The sequence below is a fragment of the Aphelocoma coerulescens genome, chromosome 4 (assembly GCF_041296385.1).
Source record: "Aphelocoma coerulescens isolate FSJ_1873_10779 chromosome 4, UR_Acoe_1.0, whole genome shotgun sequence".
Lineage (NCBI taxonomy): Eukaryota > Metazoa > Chordata > Aves > Passeriformes > Corvidae > Aphelocoma > Aphelocoma coerulescens.
In genome coordinates this window covers 7,251,657-7,279,257 of record NC_091017.1, presented here as the reverse complement: position 1 = coordinate 7,279,257, position 27,601 = coordinate 7,251,657, and the positions used below count along the sequence as shown (strand labels likewise).

At 41.9% G+C, this 27,601-nt stretch overlaps 2 protein-coding genes across 14 annotated transcripts in view; one reads left to right on the top strand and one right to left on the bottom strand.

Annotated features, from left to right (window-relative positions):
- Positions 1–10,476, top strand: part of SCLT1 (sodium channel and clathrin linker 1) — a 30,941-nt gene extending 20,465 nt beyond the window's left edge. Inside the window, exons 19-21 of one of the 2 annotated variants that reach the window (XM_069012675.1) lie at positions 6,592–6,670; positions 8,219–8,395; positions 10,225–10,476. In XM_069012675.1, coding sequence (XP_068868776.1) covers positions 6,592–6,670; positions 8,219–8,362 — 223 coding nt within the window. In that variant the 3' untranslated portion in view covers positions 8,363–8,395; positions 10,225–10,476. The remainder of the gene's footprint in view (positions 1–6,591; positions 6,671–8,218; positions 8,396–10,224) is intronic. The other variant, XM_069012674.1, reaches the window with a different exon arrangement.
- Positions 10,477–12,829: 2,353 nt separating this feature from the next.
- JADE1 (jade family PHD finger 1) overlaps positions 12,830–27,601 on the bottom strand; it is an 87,699-nt gene continuing 72,927 nt past the window's right edge. For all 12 annotated transcript variants that reach the window (XM_069012666.1, XM_069012665.1, XM_069012671.1 and 9 more), the window contains 7 exons: positions 26,238–26,425; positions 22,903–23,114; positions 22,032–22,199; positions 21,362–21,478; positions 18,569–19,099; positions 16,905–17,022; positions 12,830–16,390 (listed from right to left, as the gene is read on the bottom strand). In XM_069012666.1, coding sequence (XP_068868767.1) covers positions 15,489–16,390; positions 16,905–17,022; positions 18,569–19,099; positions 21,362–21,478; positions 22,032–22,199; positions 22,903–23,114; positions 26,238–26,425 — 2,236 coding nt within the window. In that variant the 3' untranslated portion in view covers positions 12,830–15,488. The remainder of the gene's footprint in view (positions 16,391–16,904; positions 17,023–18,568; positions 19,100–21,361; positions 21,479–22,031; positions 22,200–22,902; positions 23,115–26,237; positions 26,426–27,601) is intronic.

The following is a 27,601-nucleotide window of genomic DNA, read 5'->3' as shown; positions in this document are numbered from 1 at the left end:
TGTGAGACACTGGGAGCTGTGCTGATTCACTGACAGTTTTAGAGGTGTTAACTTCACTGTATGTAATTAGCTGGCTCTTACTGATACTTTTTCAGCATCTTTTGTAAATGCAGTAACTGGAGAAGAAAATTATTTTGCAATGTTCCATGCTAAGGTAAATTTTAGCTCTTAAACTTGTAGCTTATTTTCTGTAAATCAAAATACAAAACTCACAGCTGAGCATCTAGGTTCATCACTAGATCCTGGATGTGGTTCAGCAAGTTCCAATTAAAAGGGAAAAATTGCAGACTTCCAAAATAATTAAAATTGTCTGTGAAACAGCTGTTTTCCTTTAAAACCTTTACTGTTCAGTGTTAAAATGTTGTTACAGCAGACCTAAAGATTCAGACCTTATTTATCTGCAGCAAAATGCTGACATAGAAAATACAAGGAAGTCTGCTTTGTGAACCTGGATAAAAAATGGGTAGTAAATTTTGAAAATGTCTCTATTTATGTGACATCAGTAGATATTTTGGTGCAAGTCTAAAAGCTAAGTCAGTTGCTTTATGATATGATTTGGTGTGTTATGCTTTTTCATACTGTATAAGCTAGAAATAGAAGTCTTTATCAGTCATTTGCTCTACCTGGCAAGGAAGCTGGCAATAGAAACAGGAAGGTTGTCATTTAGACTGGCATCAGGAATTTCATGTTAAATCTGTGCAGTGATGCTTTGATACCATGGTGGCAAGTAGTGTAACTGAACCATATCAGTAGTATCTGGAAATTTTAAAACCAGCTTATTTTTCACCTTACATGCATTACCAGACACCCAGTGATGTAGTGCAGAATGCAGTTGGTATGAAAATTAGAATTACGCTGTAGTAGTTATTCAACACAAAAGTCCTTGGTTATATTATAAATGAATAATTATCATATTTATTTTCATCTATCACAATAACATTTTGAGTGCAAGTACAGAGCAACAAATAGCTTCTTACTGTGTTGTGAACTAAAATCAAGTTGCTGATTATTTTAAAAGCAGAATAATTTTGCAGCAAATGCACTTATCAGGGAAATGTCAGAACACAAAATAACAGACTGATACTGGTAATAGATTCATTTATCTATTATTAATTAAAGGCTCTGTTTGAAAGGTCTCTTGAGGCTAATGAAGGAAATGTTCTCACCAAGCCTCATGCTGGGGTCCAAGAGAAAGGAGGATTCATGTAAATATGTGAGCAAATGCAGGGGTTGTGTTGGTGGCATGTAGCAGAATTTCATTTTTTCACAAAAATACAGTTTTTAACTAGAATCATTACTCCTGCAGCATACTAAAGTGTTTTATAGCTGAGTGGCTTTTTAGGAAGTTAGAAACTTCCTAACCAAGTCCTATCCGTGTATATGGGGGGAGGCATTTTAGATTGCATTTCACCAGGAGGTTGCTGTTAGTGCAGCTCTCATAAACACTGACTCAGTGTCCCATTTGTTAGTGTAGGTGTTTCCCATTCCTTTGCCTTAAAGTCATGATGGTTTTCCTGTTCTGTCCTCATTGGTTTCCTTTTCCATCTGAGGGTGTCTGAAACACTTTGGCTTCTTTATTAAACTTACCAGCAGCAGCTGCTAACTTCCATTTTCTGTGCTGCTCATTTGTCATGGTCTAAGTCTGCAGTGGCTTTTTAGTGAGGTGTAATCCATATGCACAAAGGAAGCATTAAATAATTGTAAGGAATGAAGCAACATCAGTGAATGTTAGGGGATTTTCGATCTGAAAAAAAAATTAAGAAGTAAGTTTTTCAACCTGTAATTTTAGATCATGTAATGTAAATAACATAAGAATCTAGTAGATCCGTGAAAAACCTGTAGATAGAAGTGTTGATAAGTAAATTGATACTTCCAGGCTTCATTGAAAATTATTCTGTGCTTTCTGGACCTTTGGCTCTCATTCAGGTTAAACATGTTGCTGATAAAACTGAACTTGGAATTCAGAGCCAGTGCTGAAATGGGAGGCAGTGCATTGAATGCTTGTAGACTAAATTACACCATTTTCTTCATACAAATGTATTGCAGTCTTCATTTATGAGAAAAGCCTCCTTCCCTCTAAGCATCTTAAGATGCTGTGTGCATCTTAAGGAGAATTTATTGGTAATAGACCTCATCTTCACCTTGCAGAAGGGCAAGGAGCCAGTTTTGCTTCACTATCCTTGTGCCAGTGAACCCTGAAGGTAACTAAGAAGGTCAGTGCTCCTTGTGACATGGGTCATCATTCCAAATAAAACCTTTGCTCTTGGCAGCATGGCTAACAACTCACTGCTAAGTTTATTCCGTTTATTCCCTTTATTCCCACAGTGTCTGCTCTGGCAGAGTCAGAAACCAAACTGCTCTGACCTCTGATTGCATCCATTTTAAATGTGCCTTGCGTTCTAATGCTATGTACAGCAAATGTTTACAATTATAAAATAGTATAAAATGAGTGATCACTGCAAAAAGTTGTAAAAAAAGTCATCTTTCATACTCTTTATAGGGGTTTAATTGGAAAACAGAAGTACAGAAATTTTATAAAACTATCAAACTTATTTCAAAATGTAATTTCTTTCATAACACAAAAAGAGCTTTTAAGTCTTAGTGAAAAATTTAAGTATTTTATGTTTATCAGTTTAACTGATACTTGAGTTACTATTTGATTTTTCCCCCTCCTGCTGTATATTCTGGAATGTTGTCCAAGTAATCTAAATCACCGAATCAGAATCAGACTTAATGTTGAAAAAGCTATTTGGATCTTCAGTGTCATTCTCCACAAGTGGGTGTAGAATTTGGTAAGAACTAGAATCCATGTTACTATTGTTGCTATCCACAGGGTGTAGAGCTTCCAGTTGTAAAGTTGTAGGCTGTAAGATCACTGTCAGTTTGAATGTCCTAAAAATTTAAGGTCATCCTCCTTTGACAGCTGTGGTAAAAAAATCAGTATCAAGTGCTTCCAGCTTTTTACTTTTCTTGTCTTCATTTGAAAGAATTTACTTTTGAATGAAATGAGGAAAGCATGCACAAGTTTTTAAAAGCTCTTGCTTTCACTGAAGGACTGTAATCCAGAAGAATGGTTCCTCTGGCCACATTTGGGGGAAGAGGCTGGCTGAGACTGCTCTTGTTACAGCATCAGTGTAAAGCTCTGTAGTTCTTCAGACTTCAGCTGAGAAGAATAAATGACAGCAGATAGAAAGTGGAATCAGCAACACCAAAGGAACGTTCAGGAAATTTGCAAATTGGAAGGAAACAAACTTCAGTAACAACAGAACAGAGGGTAGAATGAGCAGGGGTGAGAGAGACAGTTCTGACAGCAGAATTCAGGCAAAACCAGATTAACTCAATCTGCCAGCATTTGCTGAAAGAAAATGAAGTGACAGACTGTATGCAAGTTTTAAAAGTAAGGGTAGATGATCCATTTGTTCTGTAAAGCCCACCTTTACAGGTCTGTAGATGAATGCACGAATACAAAAGATGGTTGATCCCATCTCATTGGCATATCAGTATTTATGTAGATTTTTATGTCCTTATTCTGAGAAGGAAGAGTTGGGGTAAATAAAGAATTTTGCAGGTAAGCAGATAAACCCTTACCAGACTCTGCACCAGTGGCCAACACCAAGAGCTTATTTTTGTTGAACACGATTCTGGCTGGAGCAGGAAACAGAAGAAGATTCACATCGATAAGCAAAGTTTTATATTGAATCAAATGATTGAATCATCACAGAATGCCCTTCAGTGGACTAGGTCTGAACAACTGCAGACAGGGAAAAAGGTAGATCCTCTTAACTTGAAAACCTGATAGGAGATTGACAGTTCTCTCAACTTTGCCATGGATATTGCTTTGGCCTGTCAGACACGTAGGTGATTGCTCAGTTTAGGTACAGTTTAGCTTGAATAGGGGTAGAAATAGGTATAGGCAGGTCTGTTCTACAAAACAGTGCATGAAACAATTTAAAAACATTGGCTTAAATGATAGAGTAAATTTGCTTCCATGTAGCATTGCATTTGAGGAGCTTTATAAATCTGAAGTCTTTAATTACAGAAGTAATAGAATGCAGTAACAATACACAGTATGAACAAACTAATAAATTAATACTCCTGTTCATCTGCCATTATGGTCTAGTAGCACGATACAGCTTTTTGGGGAAAAAATAAATACTTGTAGCATAAACCCATTTATTTGAAGAACTGTACTGAATGGCTTCATTTCCTTAATAGTCTCTTGCATTATAATTGTCAGTACTTAACAAAAGGGAATCCTTGCCATATTGTTTTTATATTTAAAGACTTTGCTTAGCTTAAGCCATCTGATTGCAGCTATTTTGGGTGTCTTTGTTCCAATTTCTGCCTCTGACACATTTCTTTGTCATAGTTAAGAGTCCCTGACTCATCAGTAGGCATGTGTGGGGTTTGGAGTTCTCAGTTTTTATCTTTTCTATGACTGAAAAGAATCTGCCTCTGAGGAGTGACCTTTTCTGGTGGCAGTATATGAAGCATTGGCCATGACTGCTTTCTCCTTTTCCCTGCATTCTGTACAGTACATGGAATGAATTGTGTGGCATCTTGAGATGGAGAAGTTGCCTCTTTTTCTAAAACATTATTCTTGGCTGCACTTGTGTAATGTTTGGCAGCCATAGTTGCTTATTTTTAAGATGTTCATTAAAGAAAAAAATTAACAGGATGAGAGACAGCTGCAGGTACTGGCAGTATACAAAATTCATAATTACTAAGAGTAACTGAAGCATATTATAGTATAATTCAACCAGAAAAACAGCTGGCACATGCTATATTTGTCATGAGAGCTTTGCAGAAAAGTACTTGCTGCAGCTGGTGGATTTATCACCTGTCTGCTGAAATGCTAGAAGCTCACCTTTTGTTTCCTACTCACTTAGCAAAGACAATATGCAGTGGGGGCTGATTTAATTATCCAGCAGTTGGGGTTATTGCTCTGTTCTAATATTGAGATCTCATAAGGTGTGTTTGGGGGAGGGTTAACACGCAGAATGAATCAACTGTCTGGCTCAACAGCCATCACATTTCCTTATGCTTACAAGGTTAAACTGTTTCCTTTTAAATATGTGTTCAGTGTGATCTCATTATAAAAATAATTTCTTGATCACAGCTGTATATGAGCCTGTAAACTCTGTTTATGGTCTGTGCTGCTAAGCATGCTAATTCCACACCTCAGGACAAGCACAGGAGACAGGCTCTTTTCAGTAACTAAGAATTTTTAGGGCACCTAAAAATTGGTCTCCTGTATTGAAATTGCCTCATTTGATGCTTAATACTAATTACAGAGGACAAATTACAAAAACAGTGCTACATACCAACATATTGTCTTGATCCTGCAATCTTAATCCATCTTTAATTCTTACTTTATATAAAAGTGTTCACATGTGGTAACAGGTGTAATCTATATGTAATTTTAACTGTTAACATCATTGAAATGCTGCCTATGTACTTTCATTTTTATGAAAGTTTAAAGAGTTTGAACTGGTTTTGTGACACCTACCTGGGACCAGTGAAAGAGGTTAAGAAGGCAGGTTGAGAACAGATGAGTGGAATCTCCTCACCAGCGGTAGGGGTGACCTGATGTTACAGATACATGGTGACCTTGTATTTCAAGTGCCATAGATCACTTTTCAAACTTTTATGAAATACTAAGCTTCAAAGTTTATAAAAGTAAATTATTGTTGAGAACTAAGTGTCATCATTAAAAGAGCATTACATTAAGATGTAGTGAGGCTGGAGTATCTCCTACCTTACCTCCATTCTCTCAAAAAAAATAAAAGCTTTGGCTTCCCTTGCAGTGCATGCAGTTTCAGCAGTAGGTAGAGCATTTAAGGTGAGGTGGTAGAGTAGAGACTGCTCAGAGGTTAGAGCAGCTCACTTAGATTGGCATCCTTCCCTGGCTAAAATTACTGGAGTTGTGTCTTTAGTCTTCCCTCTTCTTGAGATGACAGGAGACAAGAACAACTTCCTTTAAGCACCAGCTCAGAGATGTCTGTCATAACCCAACTGTTTTTTGTCTTCAATACTGTGTAAATTGAAGATCACTAAAACTCATTCAGTATCAAAGTAAAAAGACCACTTTGAAGTAGGGGGTATTTTCCTTTTCCTCATGAAGTGTCACATTGTTGTCTGTCTCACAAGTATAGAATGATTTATTTTTAGGTACTTCAAAGCACCTTTAAAAACACCCACATTGAGGTCTGGTTATGGAACACTAATTAGGATGTTAATCTCAATATTGAACTTACTGTGCAAAATGCAGCTTATATTTATTGCATACTAGATAGCATGCTTCCAAAATAAGATTCAATAAACAGGAAGAAAACCCTGCAAAATGTCAAGTGTTCTTGACAAAGTCTTGCTGATTCCAACAAATACATCTTGTTCCTTTGCCATTACAGTTCTGAATGCACAGCATGAAGAAGTGCTGTGTGGTGCTTTTTGAAATCGGTGTTTCAAGAATAACCCTGTAATTAAAACCCACCATAAGCCTCCACAATTCACTGAACTATCTATGAAATTACGTTCCAATAACTGAAGTACTACTGTTTGCTAATCAGCATCTTTTCTTCTGATTCCCAGAAGTGAGCTGCGTCAACAAAAACTCCGTAGCCAGGAGCTCATTTCCCAGCTGGAAATAGCAAATGAGAAGGTAACTGAGGTAAGATAATGACTGATGTGACAGCTACTTTCAGTTACAACCTGATGTGCATACACTGTTATCAGAAACCTGTATAGGTGAGTTATATTGCTGATTTAGAGAAAATTAAGGATTTTTGATAGGAATAGTCAGTAATAATTGGGAAGCCTCACTGTTTCTTGCTGACTGACATGTTCCAATGGCAGGAAGACGGATGAACTTTACCATCAAATTACAAAAGTGAAAGGAGAAATCATCTTTCTAGGTGACTAATCTAGCAATTCTGGACAAATTCAGGAGATGTTTCTGAACTTACTTCTGCCTGTGAATCCATGCAAGCCTCTAAATAGGAACAGGCACTGGGATAATGTGGTGTGTACAGGGGCACCAAGTGTGTACTGTGGTACACAGTAGAACATGCTGTGTGTATGCACAATTTACATTCTGTGTCCATCTCTGCATATGGCTAAAAGCATTATCTATTAAAGATTAAGGGCAGAGTTGTTTTGGAATGTGCATTGTTCCATAATTAATGGCCACTTTAGAAAAGGGCTTTCCTGTCAGCCTTATAAATGTGGGATAACATCCAGCTCTATCCAGGATAAGTCCTTCTGTCTTGTTTTTCTGTAGTGCTGTGTTATTTAGTGGAGAAAAATGGGGGGATGTGAGAACAGATTTCTGTTGATGCCTTAGGTTTTAACTTTCATATTTTTCAAATCCTGTACTGCCTAGAGTGTAACTCTCAAGTTTCTTTTAGCCTGCCTGTTAATTTCTGCTCTCTCATGCCAGGCAGCCATAACAAAGCCTCTCCAGGCCTGCTCTCCTAGGACACTCAGACTGTCCTAGGCCCAAAAAGTATAAACCAAAAGCCTCTAAAGGGAGGGGCAAGCTTGGGGGAAACTACATCATTAACTGAAGCTTTAACTGGAGAATTAACCCTGATATGCAAATGAACCAAACTTATAAAAGTGTGAAGAACTCCTGACCTGTTGTCCATCTTGGGGTCCATCTTGGCAGTAGCCTCTGGCTCCCAGGGGGTACCTTTGAAGGCCTTTCAAATAAATACCTACCTTTATTCCCCTTCTCCTGTCTAGTCTCTGTTTCTGTGGGGCCTCTTAAAGCATCACTGTGAGTAAAGGCTGGTTAAGAAAGGCTTTTTACAGACCCTTTGAAGGGAACAGAGGAGATCTGTAGCAGTTTTATCATCCCATTTGTACTATCTACTATATTCCTCTTTCTTCTGAGTGTAGCTAAAACATTTACATTGCAAGGTTGTGTGGATTAAATAACCTGAATTAAAATGTCAGTTTTTATGCATCTTGCTTCAAGACCGTGAAATGAGTAAAAATTTCCCCTGCAGATTGATTGATTGGAAAAGTCATATGATGTCACATTTGAGCTGGAAATTCTCTATGATGTGTCAGGAGTTTGTCCTCAGGCTTTTATTATAAGGGGAAAACAGTTCCACTTCTGATGTTCCTCTTGTGTTAAGCTTTTTTTTTTGCTAAAGAATGTGTGAATTCAGTAAAAAGAATTTGGCATTGGTGATGAGAGATTCTGTTTCCACAGGATGAGACATTGATCATGGAATATCGGGAATACATTGACAGGCTTCAGAGGCGACTGAGCCAGGCAGAACAGAGAGCAGCCACAGCATCCCAACAGGTACCCAGCTCACAAAAAACATGTTATCCAAGCACATGGAATATGTAAAAGTACTCGCTCTCCATCATTCCTGAGGCAGAGGTGATCATTTATGAGCATTTTTTTACCAACACAATTTTAACAAGCTTGGATTTCGGACACGTCACCTTCTGACAGGATGCTTATGTGACAGCGTAGGTTTGTTTGTGAAAACCAGTTTGATATCAATTAAACCTGCACAGTTCAAAATGTGTGAATGAAGGTGCACAGGCATTTCCAGCTTTAGAAATGGCAAGTTAGCAAAGACAAAAAAAACCCTGAAATAACTGCAGCTGCTGTTTGCACGGAGCAGGTCTGTTGGAGTGCACCCACTGCAGTTCCCATCGGCTGCGTGTAACAGCTGCAGCAACTCCTGCAACGATAAAAATTGTGCAGAGTAGGAAATGCTTGTTTCCTTCCATGCCATTGGAGAGGTAAAGGAGAGATAGTGTATCCCTCTCAGTATTTAATTTTCCATACTGTTTAAGTTGTACAACTTGAAGCAAATCCCATGGGAGTTTATACACTGAGTTCATTTTTTTGCCAAGGAAGTTCATTACTCAAGTTGGCCTCCTATTAAGTAAAGATGGTCTTTCTGCCTCCTGCTTTTTTTTTACATTGATTTAGGAAAACCATTTGCAAATTACAGCTTGCTAATGTGGGTGACCCCATGTGAGCTGCAGAGAGGAAATGTTTGGCTGACCTAAAGTGCTCAGTTAGGACAAATAGCATTTTTTTCCCAACAGCAGTGAATAAATGGGCATAGCTGCCAAGCTGTCCTAACATAAGCTGTGGTTCCTGGCCCTAAATGCTCTCTGTCATGACAAGGTCTATTCAGCTGGTGAAGATTTGCTCTGAAAGAGGAATTTTATTATTTTCTAACCTCCTGTTTGTTGTATGGATCTGTTTAGCTCTAATGCTTCTGAGATGCTGTCTCCCCTTAAAAACCCAAACATACTCATGTCATGTTTCAAGGGAATAAACTCATGGCCTCAGTGCCCATAGAGGAAGAGGTCTTGCTGTTCCTGAAAACATTGGTAATTAGCTGTACCTCACCAGGCTCTCTCTGAAAGATAACAAAGAGATTTGATGTTGTGCAGCCCAAATGCTGCCCAGATCTTATTGCTAGACTTCAGAACTGCCTTGCCCTCGTGGCAGAGGTTACTGCATAGGCCTGGCTGCTCTGTAGTGACTTCAGAGCTGCTGTGCCAAGCCCCTTTCTTTTTTTCTCCACCCCAAAAAAAAAGACATACTGGCACTGTCCCTGCTAAAAGTTGGAGAAAAAGATCTTCAAAAGCAGTGCAAGAATGTCCACTCTTAGGAATCTGGGTATTTATTCTCTTCTAGGACTCAGAAGGCTGAGCATTCACATGTGTATTTGATCAGATGCAGAATGATGATTCTCTCTATTCTTAATCTGTAGGTGCAGGGCTGCTTTCTGACTTGTGCATTCTCACTACATTATCCACCTTCATTGTAGAATTATATCAAATACAGGCTAGAGCTGGACTAGTAGGGAGCCTGGAAAATTACACTTTTATTTTGGTCAGTTCAATGACTGTAAATCTTAGCTTATTCTGAAATAATAGCAATTCAGTACGAAACACAAAAAATGCAGGATAATGTTTGCGCAAGTTTAAAACATCTATTCTGTAGGTGTGTGTTAAAGTGTGTTCCTGCTTCCTATCATCTTGTATTCTCTGGGATCTAAAATAAGACAAGAGCAGTAGTCATGTACAGAGTACATTGTAAATTCTGCTGTTCATCCCAAATTCACACTGCCTGTGCATGTTCCCTCTCCTTCATGACACATTCAGTATGGAAGTTCTACTGTTACTTTGATCCTACAAAGAATTATTAAGAAGCTATCATCTGTTTGTGTTTCATTACAGCTCAGCCTGATAACTACACAGAATAAAAAATCTGTTTCCCTGAAGGATCTGGAAAATATTTAAACACGTGTTTTCATCATTCACCATGTTGGGATTCAAGAGGATTGCTGGAGAAACTTCATATTGGAGCACTACAGTCAAATGCACAGCGAGGCTTGTAAAACTTAAATTCTGGTTTATTCCAGTAAGAAAGAGAGTGGATGAAGATCCTGTCTCTGTATGCACAATAAAGAGTGGAAGAAGACTGCAAAATGTTGTCCTTAAAGTCCTTTAATGTAGCAGATGAAAAAATCTGACACAGTGCTGTGGGACATTCAGGGATTTTTTGGTCTAAAATCCACCAGCTCCAGCTGTGACAGGATTGTGTACAGGGAGTAGGTAACACTTCAGTAGGTACTGAAAGTCATCTCAGCTTTGCTCACGTGCAGCTGATACCTTTAATTCTTCTTTGTAGTGCAGGTAACTTGGGAACCATTTGAAGATCCTTTCTGAATTATAATTAGAGTCATTACATCATGAATGTCAAAGAGTTGCTGTTTTGATAGGCAGTGTTTGAGCTGCAGGAAGCCTCCATTGCCTTCCAGTTTAAAGAATTCAGTTCAGTTTGGTCTGGTGCCCCTAAGAGTAACAGGTAATAATGAAAATGCTGCTATGGCTACTCAGACAGCTCATTTCTAAGCACTGTAATCTTCCTGCAGCTGTGCTTTTTCTTCCTAATTACTATTTATTTTACTATGATTTTACAATTCCTTGCTTTTCTGTTGATCTGCTCCCTTGGTTTGTACATGTCTGGGAGCTTCCATTCTCCTACTTTAATTTGCACAAAGATGAAGTCATCCAGCTCTTATGCCTTTTGAAATAGTGGGATTGAATTCTACAGCTGCCAGGATGTAGGAATCCTCATGTACATATTTTTTCTTTGATATTTGAGACATGTCACACCTATAATTCTAAAATTAGAGCCGAACTCCATTTTCTCCTTTAGCATATATTCCAAGCATTTGATAGGTGTTTTAACTGATTTTGAAGTGCTCACCTCTTGGCCTGAAGTGACATAATTGCTTGTCCTTCCTCTTAAATGTGAAGAGTGTAATTCGGGTTTCTAACCTGTCATTCAGCTGAGGGGTAGTGCTTGCCCAATGCTTGATGGAAATGTCTTATTTGGATTAATAAACCTGCGTGTCCATGGCAGTGGAGCTTCACCGTATTTGCAGTTTAGAGGACAGAGCTGGGCTGATCCCCTCATGGAAGTAAGAGTTTGTGCTGCCTCCTGAAATCTTGGTTGTTCAGGTAGAGCCTGCAAGATGGATGCATCCTCAGGAACAATTTCTGCTTGCTGTAGGGAAAGCCACTAGGTTCCTACAGTGGTTGCTTTTTCTTTTTGATAGATGCCTATAGATGTATCCAGTGCAATCTCTAAATCTCAATTTTGGTAAAAGATGTTGAAGATTCTCCAAAACAACATGGATACATTTTTCAGAAGCTCCAAGCAGTCTGTTTGGGTGAGATTTTCATCAATCAGCAGTGTGTGTGACACAGAGGCAGGCAAGTACCAGACACCTTGTTTTCATTTGCATAATGCGCAGCTGCGATGATGACAGGCCACCTGGAAGATTTTGTGTGAGCTATTAATCCCCTTCACTCCTCAAAGGCAGGCTCTGGCTGTGAAGTGAAACCTGGCTGGAAGGGGCAGGCAGTTCCAAGTATTTGTGTATTTGTTCCTGGAGGCACAGAAGGGCTCTTGCATGCTTCCCTGTTAATTATGGGGATATTCATTTCACCTTGGGGTGCAGCTCCTGTGTGGTGGCTGTTTGCCAGAACAGGAACTGCAGGGATGACACAAGCACCGCATGGTGAAGGGAAAGGGCAGGAGAGCAATTGCAGCAGATGACCAAGGAAAGGAAAAGGTTTCCTTCCTGTCTGTCAATGCAACCATGAACAGGACTGTGGTCACATGGAGCTCATCATACACCTATCACCTCCTTTCATTTCCCTGAGGTGTCTAGAGGAGGCTGCTCTGCTCCCATGTTGCTCCCAAATGGGGAGATCTGTTTTTTTCAAGATGGAGTGCTCAGCATGTGCTTTCACAGCCTTGCCTTTTCTTGCTCTGCACCAACTCCATTCTGTATTTCTTCATCTGGAATCCTCATCTCCCAGAAATCCTGCTATAGAAGCAAATCTTCTCCCAGTAATGCTTGACCCCAGCCAGTTCAGAGAGTGAATGAACTTTCAGCCTAATTATCCCGAAGATCCACGGGTTCAAACCTCATGTTCCTTTTCCAGCGGGACACGTATGGAGATTATGGACTTTGCAAGGGCATCCTCTGTCTACAAATGCAAATGTTTTGAGGTAAGCAACATCTCTTTGAGGGTCCCAAGGGACAAACCACACAGTGTTCTGCTGATGGGATGGGCACAGCTGTCAGTAACAAGCAATCCTAAAAAAACCTTAAAAATTTACAAAATCTTGCAGCTGCAGTGTGCATTGTGATACCTGTAGTAAGCCAAATCAAGTGCTTGTTTTAACCATGAAAGCTGCTCAGATCATTGCAGTGAAGTGTAAGAACCCAAACACAAAGATGGGGAGGTCTAAACCACTGCTGGCAAGGATACTGCAAAAATGTACAGCATTTATTCACATACAGACAAAAGGCACAATTCTACGGAATATTTTAACAAAAAAATACAGCTGTTTCAACTAGGTCTTTAGAAATACTTCAAAAAAGGGAGAAAATAAATACAGGTTGGGCCATGTAATATAAAATAGTCATCTCTACATATACTTTTTATTTCTGTTTCTCTTCATGCACCTTTTTTTTTAATTAATTTCAGCTGAATGGACACCAAAGCTAGGCACATAGTGAAAAATCTGTACAAGTTTTACAAATGTCATCACAATTGTCTCAAATGTCTGAAATCAAGATTTGCACATAACATGAACCCTTCATTTAGATCTGTGTGAGCTTATAACCTAACAAATGGCATTCCGGGCAACTCTACAGACGTTCAACTAGCCTACAGTCGACAGAACACACCGATCATATCAAAGATCTCTTGGTCAGTCAGCACAAGGAAAGGTAACGCTTAGAAACAGAAATCCAGCAAATCCCAGTAAAACACAGGGGTGGGGTTGTCACTGCAGTACCTACAACACCTCCTGCTGAGCGCTAAGCACGGGGACAAAACTAACCTACAGAGCCGGGCGTACCGCAGCCTTTTTGGTTTGGGTTCAGCTCGACTGGAAACCTCACAAAGCTTTTTACCCTCAGTGCCAGGGGACAAAGCAGCTAAGGCATTCACTCTGCACAACATTAGTGTTCATAATAGTGCAAATTAACAAGGTACCTCTCTCCAAGGGGTGTGAGGTTAAAGGTTTACTCAGAATCCAAATTTAGGGTATTCCATCTATGGCTTGGCAATTCCTGTGTGGTCATGAGCTTCTTTCTTTCCGAAAATATCAGTGCCTGTTTGAGGAAGGCTGCTGGGAGTAGAACTTAGCGGCTTTTACCTTTTGTCTATCTGCTGTTTATACTTTGAACACATCCCAAGAGTGACTCTGTAACCTCAGTCACCAGTGCCCTGCCTGACTTTTACCTCTGTAAGTCATGTAATTACTCTGACTTCTTGGGACCAGCAGAGGGATTTTGAAAGTGTACTATCTTACATAAAATTCCCCTTCCTCAAAAGGTTAAGACTTCCGAGTTTTAAAACAATAGGGATGCATTCTGGTGAAATACATAATTGATAATGTTAACTTGCATAGCAAGATAGGGTGTTAAACCTTTTTTTATTTTCTTATTGAATCCTCTGGAAGACTCAGTCCTATGGCAGAGGAATTCTGTGTTGTCGGTGTTCCCTCCTCAGGAGGCAAGGGTCAGACATTCCAAAGTGAGTGGATGCCATAACAGCAGGCTGGGAGTAGCAAAGGGGAGGAGAAGGAGGTTCTTTATGCCTGTCTCTCTGTTAACACATGCTGCTAAAGCTTTTTCACCAGTACATACCCGACCTACATCTATGAAGAATTCCAAAATTTATAGGCTCCTAAGGCTCCACTGCGATGTGTGCGCTCTACTTGGTACAAAACAGTATCCTCACAACCTGTTAATAATTATTGCTCACAGCTTACTAATTATTGCCACTTGCAATTATTAAAAAAGTACACAATCAGAATACGAGTTCCCTCTTCCATCAAATCTAGTCCATCATAGAACGAAATAGTTTTTCTTTGTTTGACTGTAAAGAGCTAATCACAATGTATTGCCTTTGCTTTTTATCCTATTTAAAAATATATATTCATGTCCATTTAAAGCAACCTTTTAGTGTCATAAGCCTGACTCTCCCAGTACATATCATTAGTGCATCTGTGGTGGCCTTTGGGAAATCCTACTGCCTAGTGCCTTAGAAAACTTCTGTCTGGAATTGTCATCACACTCCCGAAGGCAAGTGCCTGACTAAGGGTGACAGGTTATTCCATGGGGTGCTGGAAGCCCCAGACCTGCCCCTTGCTCAGAACTGAGCCATGTGGGAGCATCCTTTGTGTCAGTCCCAATCATTCGAGCCCTGCCCTGTCCTTTCCTCCTTCTCCAGTACAACGTCATGGCTATGCCTGGTCATCATTTACATGTAAACTCTGGAGCGTCCGGAGGGGTTTGAGCTGCCACCTGTGCTCAAACTGAACACAACAGAACACATTCTTCAAAGAGAGGAGAAAGAGCTGCTCCTGCCCAGGGACAGGGAGCATCTGTAATGGGATTTACCAGTGCAGTGCAGTATGGTCTCACAACCATCTTCCATTCAATACACACGAGTTAAATTAAAAGCTTGTGCTTTTCCAGAAGTCAGGGGAAAGGAGTAAAATTTTCAGTGCCTTTTAGCTAGAAGGGATGAATGCAGCCTAATTCCTCCTACCCACCCTAGCCCCTTTTAAAAAGATTTTTGTGAGTTGTGTGCATCCCAACTCCTGTTTTAGTAGTGATGTCACTTCTCTGCTTACTCAGGAAAGCTGCAAATATGGGAGATTCAAACTTCTCACAGAAAGGGGGAGGGTGAGGGCATGTGGATGGGGCAGAAAAAAAAAAAAAAAACAAAACAAAACCAAAGAGCTTAAAACTGCTTTAAGTGCATGTAAACATATTTATACAACTCAGAAAAAAGGGGTTTTCAATTTGCCAGTCTGTGGCTCTAAGAATGCTCCTCTCTCACACCGATGTAAGGTGGAGTTGGCTTGTAGGCAGTGACTCTACTGACCCTGTCCCTGTGTCCAGTCAGGTCGCCAGGATGCTCCTCCGAATAATGTCCGTCCTCCTGCCGATGGTGCTGTTCGGACTGAGCCTCTGCTGCCTGCACTTCTTTTCAGCCACTTCAGTCTCCGAGTCACTCATTTCGGCGTCGGGGACGTACCCATCGTTCTCGCTGTCAGGCTTTAACTTGCTTTTCGTCCGCTCCTTCGCTGGAGCTCTGCCCACGCCCAGGTAGGGGTAGCCGGAGTTCTGGCGGCAGGCCTCCTCCAGGCTCTCTCCCTGCTGCTGCCTCTCCCCCTTCTTTGGAATTCGGAATCCGCCCCAGTTTTTCCCTGGGCTCGTGGGTGTGGTAGGCACTTTAACTACTGTCTGATTAGAGTTTACTTTGACGAGACCCCCGTTGCATTTAGGCACTATATCCCTCCGAGTGCCAGGCGCTGACCTACCACTGGAGTGGTTCATAGCCCTTTTGTTTTCCGATTGCCTCTGAGAGAGTTCTGTGGGTCTCAGCGGTTTGTGGTTGTGTTTAGAAGTCTTTTCCTTCAGTTCTGCCTTCGCCACCTCGCACTGAGGGCGATTGTCTCTCCTTTTCCTGTGGTCTGGTATAACGATGCCATTTTTCTGCTGTGCCGATACAATCCGTGTCTCAGCAAAGGTCTTGTCAAAATTTAAAAAGCTGCCTGGAGCTGCACCTCCTTCCCTCGGGCTGGGCTGCCTCAGCAGGGATTTGCTGTCATTCCCAGGCCTGTCTCTTACCCTGTCTCTCTTGTGAGGTTTTTTCAAGGAGCGGGCCAGGGATGTGCCCATCTGCTTCCTGAAGAATGCAGAATGCCACTTCAGATCCTCAATCTTGGGGGCGTTGGGGCCCAGCGAAGGGCTGTTGAACAACACCGTGTTTTCCATGGAGGAGAATGAGGAAGGCACACCTGAATGGAAGCAAAACTAAGTTCAAGTCAAGCAATTCCATAGCTGTGTAAATACCAGTTTGCAATGTACCTATTTTAACTCTGCTCCTCATGCTTGATGTGTGTCCATATCAGAAATGGGTATTTGGCTGCCTGTCCTGCACTTTTAGGTCACATCTCTGTGGATATGTCATGGTTTCACAACATCCTGCTGGTGTGATTTTATTTTCCCGTACCTGCACCTAATTACAGGTGTAGCAAATACAAGTCCTAGCACTGCTCTGTCCACTAAAACAGAGACACTCCTCAGAGAGGGAGGCAAAAAGCAACCAGCAAGTGGATCTCACTGATGCCATCTAATATATGGTTTATTAGTTACTCAATAGTTAAAGGGTAATCTGGTCAATTTTGAAGGTATATTCATCTTTCTGAGGAATGAAATGAGAATAAGTGAGGTCCTGTTTGTCCTTCCCAGCTTTTAACCAAACCTTGTGCCTGTGGTCTAACATGAGAAAAGAACACTAAGGCATCATACCTGAAACTCTTTCTTGTTCCAACTGCTTTGTGTAGCTGTTAAATATCTGTTCTTGAACTTTGCAAACAGATCTCTTGATTTTTTCTCTCCGTGTCACCATGTAAGTGAGGTTACGCACCTGGAAGACAGTGAGGGGATGGGTTTTACAGGGATTGCATTCCTAGGATGTTGCCCTATCTGTGCTTTGAATTCATTTAGCTGGAGTACTATACACCATTTAAACAAGTTAGTAAAGTATTAAGTTTAACCACCTTCAACACAATTTGTAGAGAACAGTCTATTTAATTGACAGATTATCTGTTTAATTGACAGGCTATTTAACTGACAGATTATTCATCAGATTTGGAGAGCCACAGCACAGAAGTAACTTCTACAAACACCTGAGTCACAGACAGTATTAAATACTCCCCAGATGAGGGAATCACTGAGAAGTACTGGTGGACGATTCCAAGGCTCCTCTCTCAGTACAGCATGGTGTCCTATGAATTACAACCTTGTGGGCTGATCTGGAGAAATGTAGCAAGTGTGTCTGTTTTTGCAAAGGTCCCTTTTCTTAAATCCAAATTATCTTGAATGTACAATCAGTGAGAACAGAGTAGTAAAATGTTAAAAATACTGCTAAAATCACGCATCCTGTTTTGACATCACATTTAGAAATGGAAAGGATACACACAGAGTAATTTAAGATCCAGAGAAAATAGTTACAAACTCTAACTATTTAGCCGATCAAAGAGAAGATGACAAGAAAGCTTGAGCACTTGGAGCAGGAACAAAAGATCCCAAGTAACAGCTAGGATCTGGGCCACCTGAACAGCTAGAGAAGGGCCACAGGCTGGAGTTGAAACTAGGAAAAAACCAAAAACCAAAAATTGCAGCAATTCATTATAAGAGTGATTAGGCATCAGAATCCTTTATGAAGGATACAGTATATCCATGAGCACCTGCTGTCCTGATTTAAAGATTAGACAGTTATTATGGAAGAAAGGCCCTGGTTCACCTACAGGTTACTGAGGTAGGACCTCCTGAGCCAGCTTTCGTCCATGGCCTACATGAGCCACATGCTGTAGGGACATAAAAGACTCATTTCAGTGCTCTTTCTGGCTCTTAAGAGCTCTTAAATTCTACTAGTTAACCCAAAAAGAAAGGAACTTAGGATTAGATGTACTCATTAAAACACCAAGCTGATCCTACTGCACTGTTATTGGAACACTCAAAACCTAAATGAATCAAACATCATTTACCTCCCAAACCTACACAGACAGGGAAACATCATCCTACTCTGGTATGCCAATGAAACAGATCTGCTGCAAATCACAGTAAGTTTCATAATCTTTGTCACCAGAAGGAAGGAGCGTGGAAAGCCCTTAAAGGCTGAAAAGGCTTCAGCTGGGGGCTGCAGTACAGTCCACAGCCATCAGAGTTATCAGTAAAAAAGCACAAGTGAAAACACGACAGTCCAGTTGCAGGCAATTGAATGCTACACGCCAAGTCCTGCTGGCCCTGTGACCGACCTCTGTGTGCAAAGGGTAATTGCTGTGCTCTGGAGAAATTTAGTGTTAGTGGTCTTGCCTGACAGCACAGCTCTGAGCTGAGATGCAGCTCAGGGTGAGCCTAGTTTGGGAACTCGGCCAACTGTGGCCAGCACCAGCAGCGCCAGGGCTTACCCGCTCCAGGTCCTGCCGGAGGTGTGTGAAGAGCTGCAGCCTCCTGAACAGAACATCCTGCTCCCGTTTAGCCAGATTGTCCTCTTCATCCTTCTTTGGGGTAATCAAAGGCTTATTGAAGTTGGATTTCCTCTTCAGCTTCCAGTACTGGTAAAGGAATTCCACCGGCTCCTCGGGCAGGCGCAGCACTTTGGCCACTTCCAAAGACTCAACAAACGTGTAGAACTCGTCCTCCAGCTGCTGGAGCTTTTGCTTGCGGAGGCTGACCCTGTGGGCCTCCTCCTGGTTTTGATCCATGCTGTGGAAAGGGTCGATGTGAGCAGGAAGAGAGCTGTCCTGAATCCCATTCCTGTTCTCTTGACCTGGGCTTTCACTCAAAGTCTCAGCATCCGCTTTCTTGGTGGAGCTGTGCTTGGGACAGTACGACTTGAACTTCACCTCGTCGTTCTCTGCCAAGATGGTCTTCATCTCCAAGCCGCGGTCGAATGCACAGGTGACATGAAAGGCTGTTCTGCAGTTTTTCACTGAACACTGGAGAAAATAAATTGGAATTAATCAAATAAATGTAAAGTTAAGGAGCCACACTGCCTAAACCTATTTGAGCAGTCAGGGCTGCTTTGGAAGAAGAACCCTGTCACTGCGCTCTGCTTCTAAGCTGCACGTACTTCCTTGCTCTCTCATTAGGGTTTTGACTTAGTGCTTTCAGGCCAGGCGAGGATCAAGTGGCCCAGAGGGACAGGAGTGTTTAACCCTGCCTCCAGCCCCACCATGCTATTCCATACCCAAAAAGCCACAAAAGGAACATTCCTACTGACACCAGAGCCACTTGTGTATAGCACTGTTATCCGAAGTAAAGTGTTCCCCTTTGGACTGTGCCAGCATGAGGGGGGGAAAAAAAACATCATGGTGGCTCCAGGCCAGTCTGAGACTTTTAATTAAAGTCTTTCCCAGCACCTGGACCCATGCTATCCAAAAGGCCTCGACCCAGGGGAATTTTTTTCCCGTTACCCCAATTTTATAACGTCAAATATTAAATCGCTGTCAACCATTACTTCACTGAGTACAGCCTTCACTTTGCCTGGGAGAGGAGGAGAACAGGAAATTCAAATGTTGTCATTTTTCTTCCCTCTCAGTGAACCCAGCCATCATGGGCACTAGTAGTTCAGCTGATTTAGCACTTCATTTCCATTATACCTAATTTCCTTTTGCAAAATTCTGTCACAGATACCACCAGCCACCAAGTGAGAGGTTTAAATATAAATAAGTATGAATATATACACAAACACACATACATTTGTGTTTTTATCCACTCACACCTTTGGTGAACAGCATTTAAAATGGAAATGAGCATTAGTGCTCCTAACTAGGAAACAAAACTATGCTTAACCCAAGCCACAGGCCTTGAAAGAGCAACACACTGCACTGGGATGTTTATACAGAGCTTTGTAAAGAAGCCAAATCTCTCTCTCCTCTGGGTTTTCCTGCTCAGGTTGACTCAGCAGCCAGATGGCTTATGAAGGTACAGCAGGGTTTAAACTGCACATGTTTTAAATGAGCAGTCTTTAATAAAATCAACATATAAAAGGAATTAAAAAATACCAAAGCATCTTTTGCCCTTTCCTCTCCTACTAAAAAACAGGCCAGGAGCATCCCAACTGGAACACTGAGCAGCACAGAGAAGTACTTTAGCCATAATTAGCTCTTACTGCAGCTCATGTTTTATTGGGAGAAGAGGGGAAAGCTTGTCTCACTGGGAGGAAATCTGCTGAACCTGGGAGAATACACAGTCTTATTTTTCCCAGCTTACTGCAGCTGCTCCCTGACCAGCCTGACACACACTTCCAGCTGCCACTTTTCCTAATTGTTGTGCACATATCAGAAGGTGGTCTGGAGAATGGACAAAACAGTTTCAGCAACGTAACAGCAGCCAAGAGGGAGGGGATGGCTCTGCAAGGAGGGATTATGGTTGCAAATTTATATGCTGTGGACAGATTTATTTTCTCTAGTTAACACTTACTATTTCATACATTCCTCACATGGAAGTGGACTGTGATAGGTTTCACTGAACTACTGCTGCATTGCTGGCTTACAGCTTTTCCTGGCAGCCTCGTCAAATGACTTGGAGCAGAGGAGAAAAGGGAAATGGATATAAACTAATTTCAAAGTAGTGTAGGACTTGAGCAATTTTTGTGTCTTAATGCTAGTCTGGCCACCATGGATCCTGTAACATCAGGCTAGCCCCAAAAGAAAGAGCTCTACTTGAACCTCCTTATGAGACTGTAGCATCATCCTCTCTGTCTCAATCCTCAGGACTGTTTTGCTGCTGGAAGTGCTCTAAGGATGAGGAGCATCACCACAATGCTAAGTTATGTCTTACTGTCTTTTTCTACACAATAACAACACTGCCCCAAATGGGTCACTTGTCCTTACACTCCCTCATCATTTGTTCTCAGGTAAAGGAGATCAAGTGTTGTCTGCTGTCTCGAGGAACAAAGTATCTCCTCTTTCAAAAATCTGAGGCTTGGTAATGTTTTCTCAATCTTTCTAGATTTTAAAATTTTTCATAAAAGGATTATTTAACATTTCTGGGTGATTTTCCACTGTACAGGATCCACAGGTGCCTTACAGCTAATAACCCAATATAAATATGCATGTGCAACAGCACTGCCCAGTCTGAAATGCTCTGGTGCAGATCAGGTCAGTTAAGTCCATTGTAACAACCAGTAAACACATTTTGCAGTCTACTAAAAACTGGCAAAAGAAAACATGTGGATATTTTTGTTGTTAAATTACCTGTATAGAAGCTCCAACTTTTTCATTACAAAGGCTGCACACCAGTGCCCACCTACTGCTGGGAATGTGGGAAACTTTTGTGATGGGCTCCATTTTCTCGGGGCTTCCGATGCTCACCTAAGAGAAAAATGGTCAAAAAATGGAGTGACTGTGACACTGTTAACTGAAAAGAGAAACAATTTTATCAAAGAAGTCAAATTCTTTGTGTGTTTATGCAACTTAGTGTGTCCCAAATTCCTCAGTTTATAAGGATCTAAAATTCTTTTTTAGAAAAAAAAATCAGCTTCTCACTTTGTGAACAAACAAACCAGTTTCAAGGTGAAGCCCACCAATTTAAGATTACCATACAGGATGAACACTCTGACTACGAGAGCACACAGGAATTCAAACCTTCACATTCAAACTTTCCTGATTCACCTTTAATGTTCTGTTTACGAAGTGAAACAGTATCTGGTGTCCTTGTGAAATGAGCTTTGCCAGCAGCAAAGGCCTCATTTTTCAAGGTCCAATTTTGATTGAAAAAGGGAATGCAATCAGTTTCTTTACAGGTGAGGCATCATCCCCAGCCAGGCTTTTTATCTAACCAAGAACCTTTTATCCTGCATTTCTAAGTTGAACAATGCTTTAAAGAGGGTTTTTTTCTCTCCCAGAATCACACTCCAGCACCCACCTCTGGAATCCAGAGAGCACAGCTGACGTGCACCCACTTGGTGCCACTCCGGGTGGGCTTCATGGCGCCGCCCTTCTTGGGGCACAGGAGGCACTTGGGCTGGACGCCCAGCGCGCAGGTCCGGCACAGCCAGCTGCCCTCGGGCACCTTCAGGATCCCGTAACACGCCTGCACCCGCGCCGGCAGCAGAGGCAGAGAGAACAAAGCAAACACCAGGTTGTTTCTCAGCTCTTTACACACAGCCTCTCAACTCTCACAATTACTTTTATTCGGAGGGAAAAGTGCAGGACGGCAACTAATTAAGAGCCCATTTGTCAGAAGACTGCGTCTTTATGGAGCCCTCTGTCCAAATTCCTATCAGCTTTAACATGCGTAAGTTTCAGGTTCGACGTGATCAGAGGAACACTACAGGTCCGAAAATATCAACTTTACTCTGCATATCTTGTAGGATAGTCACTTGTACTTAGAGCTGCATATCACTGTACTAATGCTAAAGCACCTAATTCTTTATCTTTAGTCCAAAAGTAGTTAAGTAACACATGTCAGAAAATGTGTTTCCTGCTCACCAGACAAGTTTTTCCAAACACGGAATGACAACAGAAACTTGTTAAAGCTGGGAAGGAAGGACAGGCTGATAGGAAGGCACCTGCCACAGTAAGAAGCACCCATGGAAACAGGCTAAAATTGTATCTCTTCTTTTACCTAACAAAAACTTCTGAACTACCGCAGAAAGGTGACACATAGTAGTGCTTCCTTAGCAAGGCTCAGTAGGTTCTCTGTTAAATTACCTGTAATAAACCCTACCTGAGTCCCTTTTGGAGAAGTTTCTGTTACCACCCTACACCCTGCTGCTGTGCCCGGGCCACCGTACCTGGTGCACACAAATATTGCATTTGTCACAGAACACCATTTCATTGCCATCCTCTCCATCTGGAGACTGACAGACGTCGCAGACAACGTCCTCATCGTACTCAATCCCAAGCCCTTCTTCCGTCTCGATGGCGTGGTTCATGTTATCGTAGCAGCGCTGTTCAAACTCCTCCATCACCCTTTCCATGGTGTACTCATCCAGCTCCAGCATCCCTGAAAAACAGGAGCTGTTCACTTAGTTAAAGAAAAGAGTGATAACCATCACCACAAATATCTCCACCTTTTTTAACAGCTGAGCAGACACAGCCAATCCCCACATGGATGCATTTCATGCCTAGACAATCATGTCCATTCCAGCATAAACCACCAGGGAAACTGTAAAAAGAATGTCAAAGTTGTCTTATAACTGTATTAAACTAACAAAAGTGGAGTATTGAAATCTTTCAAATTCTGAGAGAAACTTTCAAAGACTGATTCTGGCTTCCTGGTCTTCTTCTCATTTTTCCTTCTGGGACAGGCACCATCTATGGCTTTTGCTCCAATTTTGCCATCCAGATGCTGACTCTTTGATGAAAGATTTGAAAGTATTTTGAACCAAAAGTGATGGAGCAAGGGGAGAAAAATCAATGACAAAATCTCTTATGATACCAGAAGCAAATCTGCAGTTTCTAACAACAGTTATTGGTTTATCACAAGTTCCAACCCAACAGGGTGCAACCCCAGCTGAGGTGTCCATCAGACCCTGCTACACCAATAAATTAATTTGTTTTAAAAAGTGAAAAACATATCTGTAATAAATGCAACATCAAATCTAGGACAATAAATTAATGCAATATCTAATATGGAATTTGCTCTTTTCCAAAAGCATCCATCAGAAAATTATTCATGACACATAGCTACAGGCTGATTATGTTGTGGTACTGTGTAATTCAGATTTGTTTTGAAACAGAAAGGCCTCCCCTTCCAGGTAACTCCCCCAGTTTATATCCTAGGCATGACTTTCTATTGTGTAGAATATCCCTTTGGTCAGTTTGGGTCACCTGCCCTGCCTATGCTCCCTCCCAGTTTCTTTTGGTCACCTCCTCACTGGCAGAGCCTGAGACAAGGAAAAAAAAGCCCCTGACTTAGGATAAACACGAACCCCAAAATATCAGTGTGTTATCAACACCATTCTCATTACAAATCCAAAATACTGCACTTGTAACAGCTACTGAGAAGTAATTAACTCTATCCTCGCTGAAACCAGGACAGACAGAGAGGAGATGGCCACCTCAGGATGGGTGTTTTAACAAGAAAATTCTCCTTTTGGCCCTTCCTGTGAAAAAATGAGCAAAAAATTCTACAAAAGAAGAATAAAAACCTCTCCAGCTCCTCCAGATCCGAAGATAAACACTCCACAAAAGTACTTCCAGCTTCCCTTACTGACAGGTAAATCCTTGCAGCAGAGATCAATGCATCCCATACTACCCAAACTGAGCAGCAAGAGGGAACATCCAACATCCTGCTGATGAAAGAATTTTGCCCTGCAACCCAGACCTGCTGCACCAGCAAAGCAGATGATGGCAGGTTTTGCACCAGCTTGCAACTGAATTCTGACCTCACGAGTGCTCTCACTTTGTAAGTGACCCTCGGAGACGTGACTGACTGACTGTGCAATTGCAAGGGCTGCAGCTCCCGTTCAGAGGTTTGCAGTCATTCTGCTACAGACACACTGTACCTTCTCAGTACCTGAAGCAGTCCAACAGGTATCAAAGAAAACACAGGGAATTCATGGCTGCAGGGACACCATAAGGAAGTGCTCCAGGTGCAGATCAGGAAGTAGCTCACTTTTCAAATGCCCATTTGTAGTATCTGTAGTGTGCAGTGTCTGACCAAGCACCCATGTACATATTTCAAGAGCCCCAACATGCTGCCTGGCACTGACAGGAGAATCTCCTTCCCTTTACACATAGCAAAACTGACTGGGTCATGATTTAGAGCAAACAAACTACACCAAAACATAAGATCCAACAAATCCTAGCTGTTCAGTGTGCCACGTGCAGCATATACTTTTAAAGGTTATGCTGGTGTAGCAGAATGGCTACCACAGGGCTTCCTGCAGAGGTACAAATCTTCCCCTTTTGTGCTGCTCACAGGCCACTCTAAGAGCCCTCTTCTGGTTTTGGCACAAGACAGACAGACTGGATAGGAGGATACCAAATAAACAATAAAAAATATGTTTTTCCCTTGAGGAAGCTAAGGGAACTTGCTGCTGCTGTTTTCCTGAAGATACCTGGAAAGGTAACCTAAACTCTGGAATTGTAAACTGAAATCCTCTAAGCCCAACACAAAACCTGAGCAGGACTGATGTGAAATCTGGAAAAAACACCTGGGTAAGAGACCAGGTCAAGACATCATCTGTTTCTTTCATGTGTTGGTTTAGAAAGGAGAAATAGAGTTATAAATGGTCATTTTGTGGTTTACCACTTCTTCAGCCATGCCACCTATGGGCTACAGCCAGGTTAAAACATGTTTGACTAAACTGCCACCCAAAGCAGGGAACTGCCACAATGCCAAGACAAAACCCAGAAGTGTTCACCAGCATGTCCAAACCTCCTTCTATCTGGCACAGCACGATTTCCCTCACCCAAATAATGTGGTAGAAGTTCTGTGCGGACTTACATCCTGTTTAGTTCCACTGAAATCCTCTCCTGAAGCACTCACCAAAGAAACACTCCAGTTCACCCTTCTCCCCTGTCCTTTCCCACACACAACCCATTCTGCAGAAAAGGGAACAGCTATTCCCCTTGTGCCAGCTCCTCCTGCTTTGGAACTAGAGCACACAGTCACAGAGAGATTTGGGAGCTCCCTCCAATAAATCATTGCAGGAATTCCTTGCTGTCCCATTCCCTGCACCACTCAGCTGGCACAAACCTGCCAAACAACTTGTCTATCCACACTGCACACCAGTACCTAAAATGATGACACGGATTTGTGATGAAGAGAAAAATGAATAAACTGGAAAAACTACCTCAGTGGTCTATCTGATGTTCTCTGAGAACCAAGATGGCAAACTGGGAACTTTGTGAGATGAAAAGCAGCAGAGAAAAGACTAAAACATGTGGTCAGATTCTGACCAGGTCTAAGCAGATACAATGCAGGAGTTATGAAGGCATCTATCTTAGGGCTTAATCACATCAGGTCTGCTTTGCCGTGGCTACCCCATCTCATAATTACTATCTCCTCATACCTCTACTGTTTCCTCCCACTGCTGCCCTCCCCGAAATTATTCTTAAGATTGCCAGCTTTAAAAAGAAAAAAGGGGGGGAAAAAGGCAACAAATCACTCATTGCTCACCCATTTCTTTGAATTCTTCATTGGCAAGTTGCAGCCATGCTACGTCCACATCATTGAGGTCATAGCGACACATGCTGTCTGCCAGGGTTCGAATGTCAACGTAGCCCAGCTCGGGAGGCTCTGCGCCTGAGGAAACAATGTATTTCCTGGGACGCGTGAAGGTGACGGCTTTTGTCTCGGACACAACTCTGAAACAGACACACAGGCAGACATGAGGTGTGCCAGGCTGCTGAGAGGCTCATCTCTAGAGAATTCAAAATGCTTTACTCTAAGCGACTAACAACCAGCAGCAGCAGCCACCTAACCATCCCAGCAATCACCTGGCACCACGGAGATGGGAAAACAGTTCCGTGCACTTCCATAACAGATTGGTGGTAGAAGAACTTAACTGGAGTCATCTAGAAATTCAGTTCATTACCAGAATTCTAAACAAAATGACATACTAGAGGACAGAGCTGTGCTTCCTCTTACCTGAAATTCCCATTCGTTTAAAGCTAAAGCAGGAACACGTATTTACATAGTGGCTGTCATATACACAGATGTTAAACTCTGGTTTAAGACATTTTTTAAATCAAATCTGTTTAACTAAAATACTGACAACAAGAACATTCAAGGAGAAAAGAAGTCTTTCCAGCTGTGGGAGCAGAGGACATTGTCCCTTCTCTTAGTTAACAGCACACACTGAAATTGAGCTTGGATGACACCCACTTCACAACACAACCCTGGTCCCTCCAGGAGCAACAGGCCACACTGCCAAATGTGTGCCTCCTGCAGTACCACTGGAGATGATTTTTTGGGGTGCTGCAAAGGAGGAGATTGCACCACTCTGTGTTGCCACAACTCTCTGCTGGGAACAGCCTAAGCTCCACAATGAGCAGGACAGCCTCCATCCTCCAGTCTATTCTGCCCCCATCCGAGGTCCCGTGTGTTAACTCCTCCTAGCAGAAACCCTGATCTGCCATTGCTGTATTTGCACAAACAGATCTCAGTAATCCTCTACCTTTCAGTCTTCTGCACATCCCTAAAGCTTTCCCTCTTCTAGCTTATTTCAGACAACAATGAGGAACAGTAAGCAAGAGCCAAATGCTGAATTTGGGGCTTCTGAGGTGCTGTGAAAAAATACAAATGTGAATGACCTTGCCAACCTAACTGCACTGCCCTGTTTCTGGTAATACTGCACAGCATGAAAATGTTAGACACTACTGCATCTTCACAGAGAATGTACTGTAGAGTGGGCACTGCTCTCCAAATCTTCCTTATCATAAATTCCTTCCAGAGTACCTCTCAATGGAAATCATAACCTCTGGGCAGCACCCTGCCACAGTAGTGGCACAGAATAAACAAGCATAGTGACTCTGACCTCA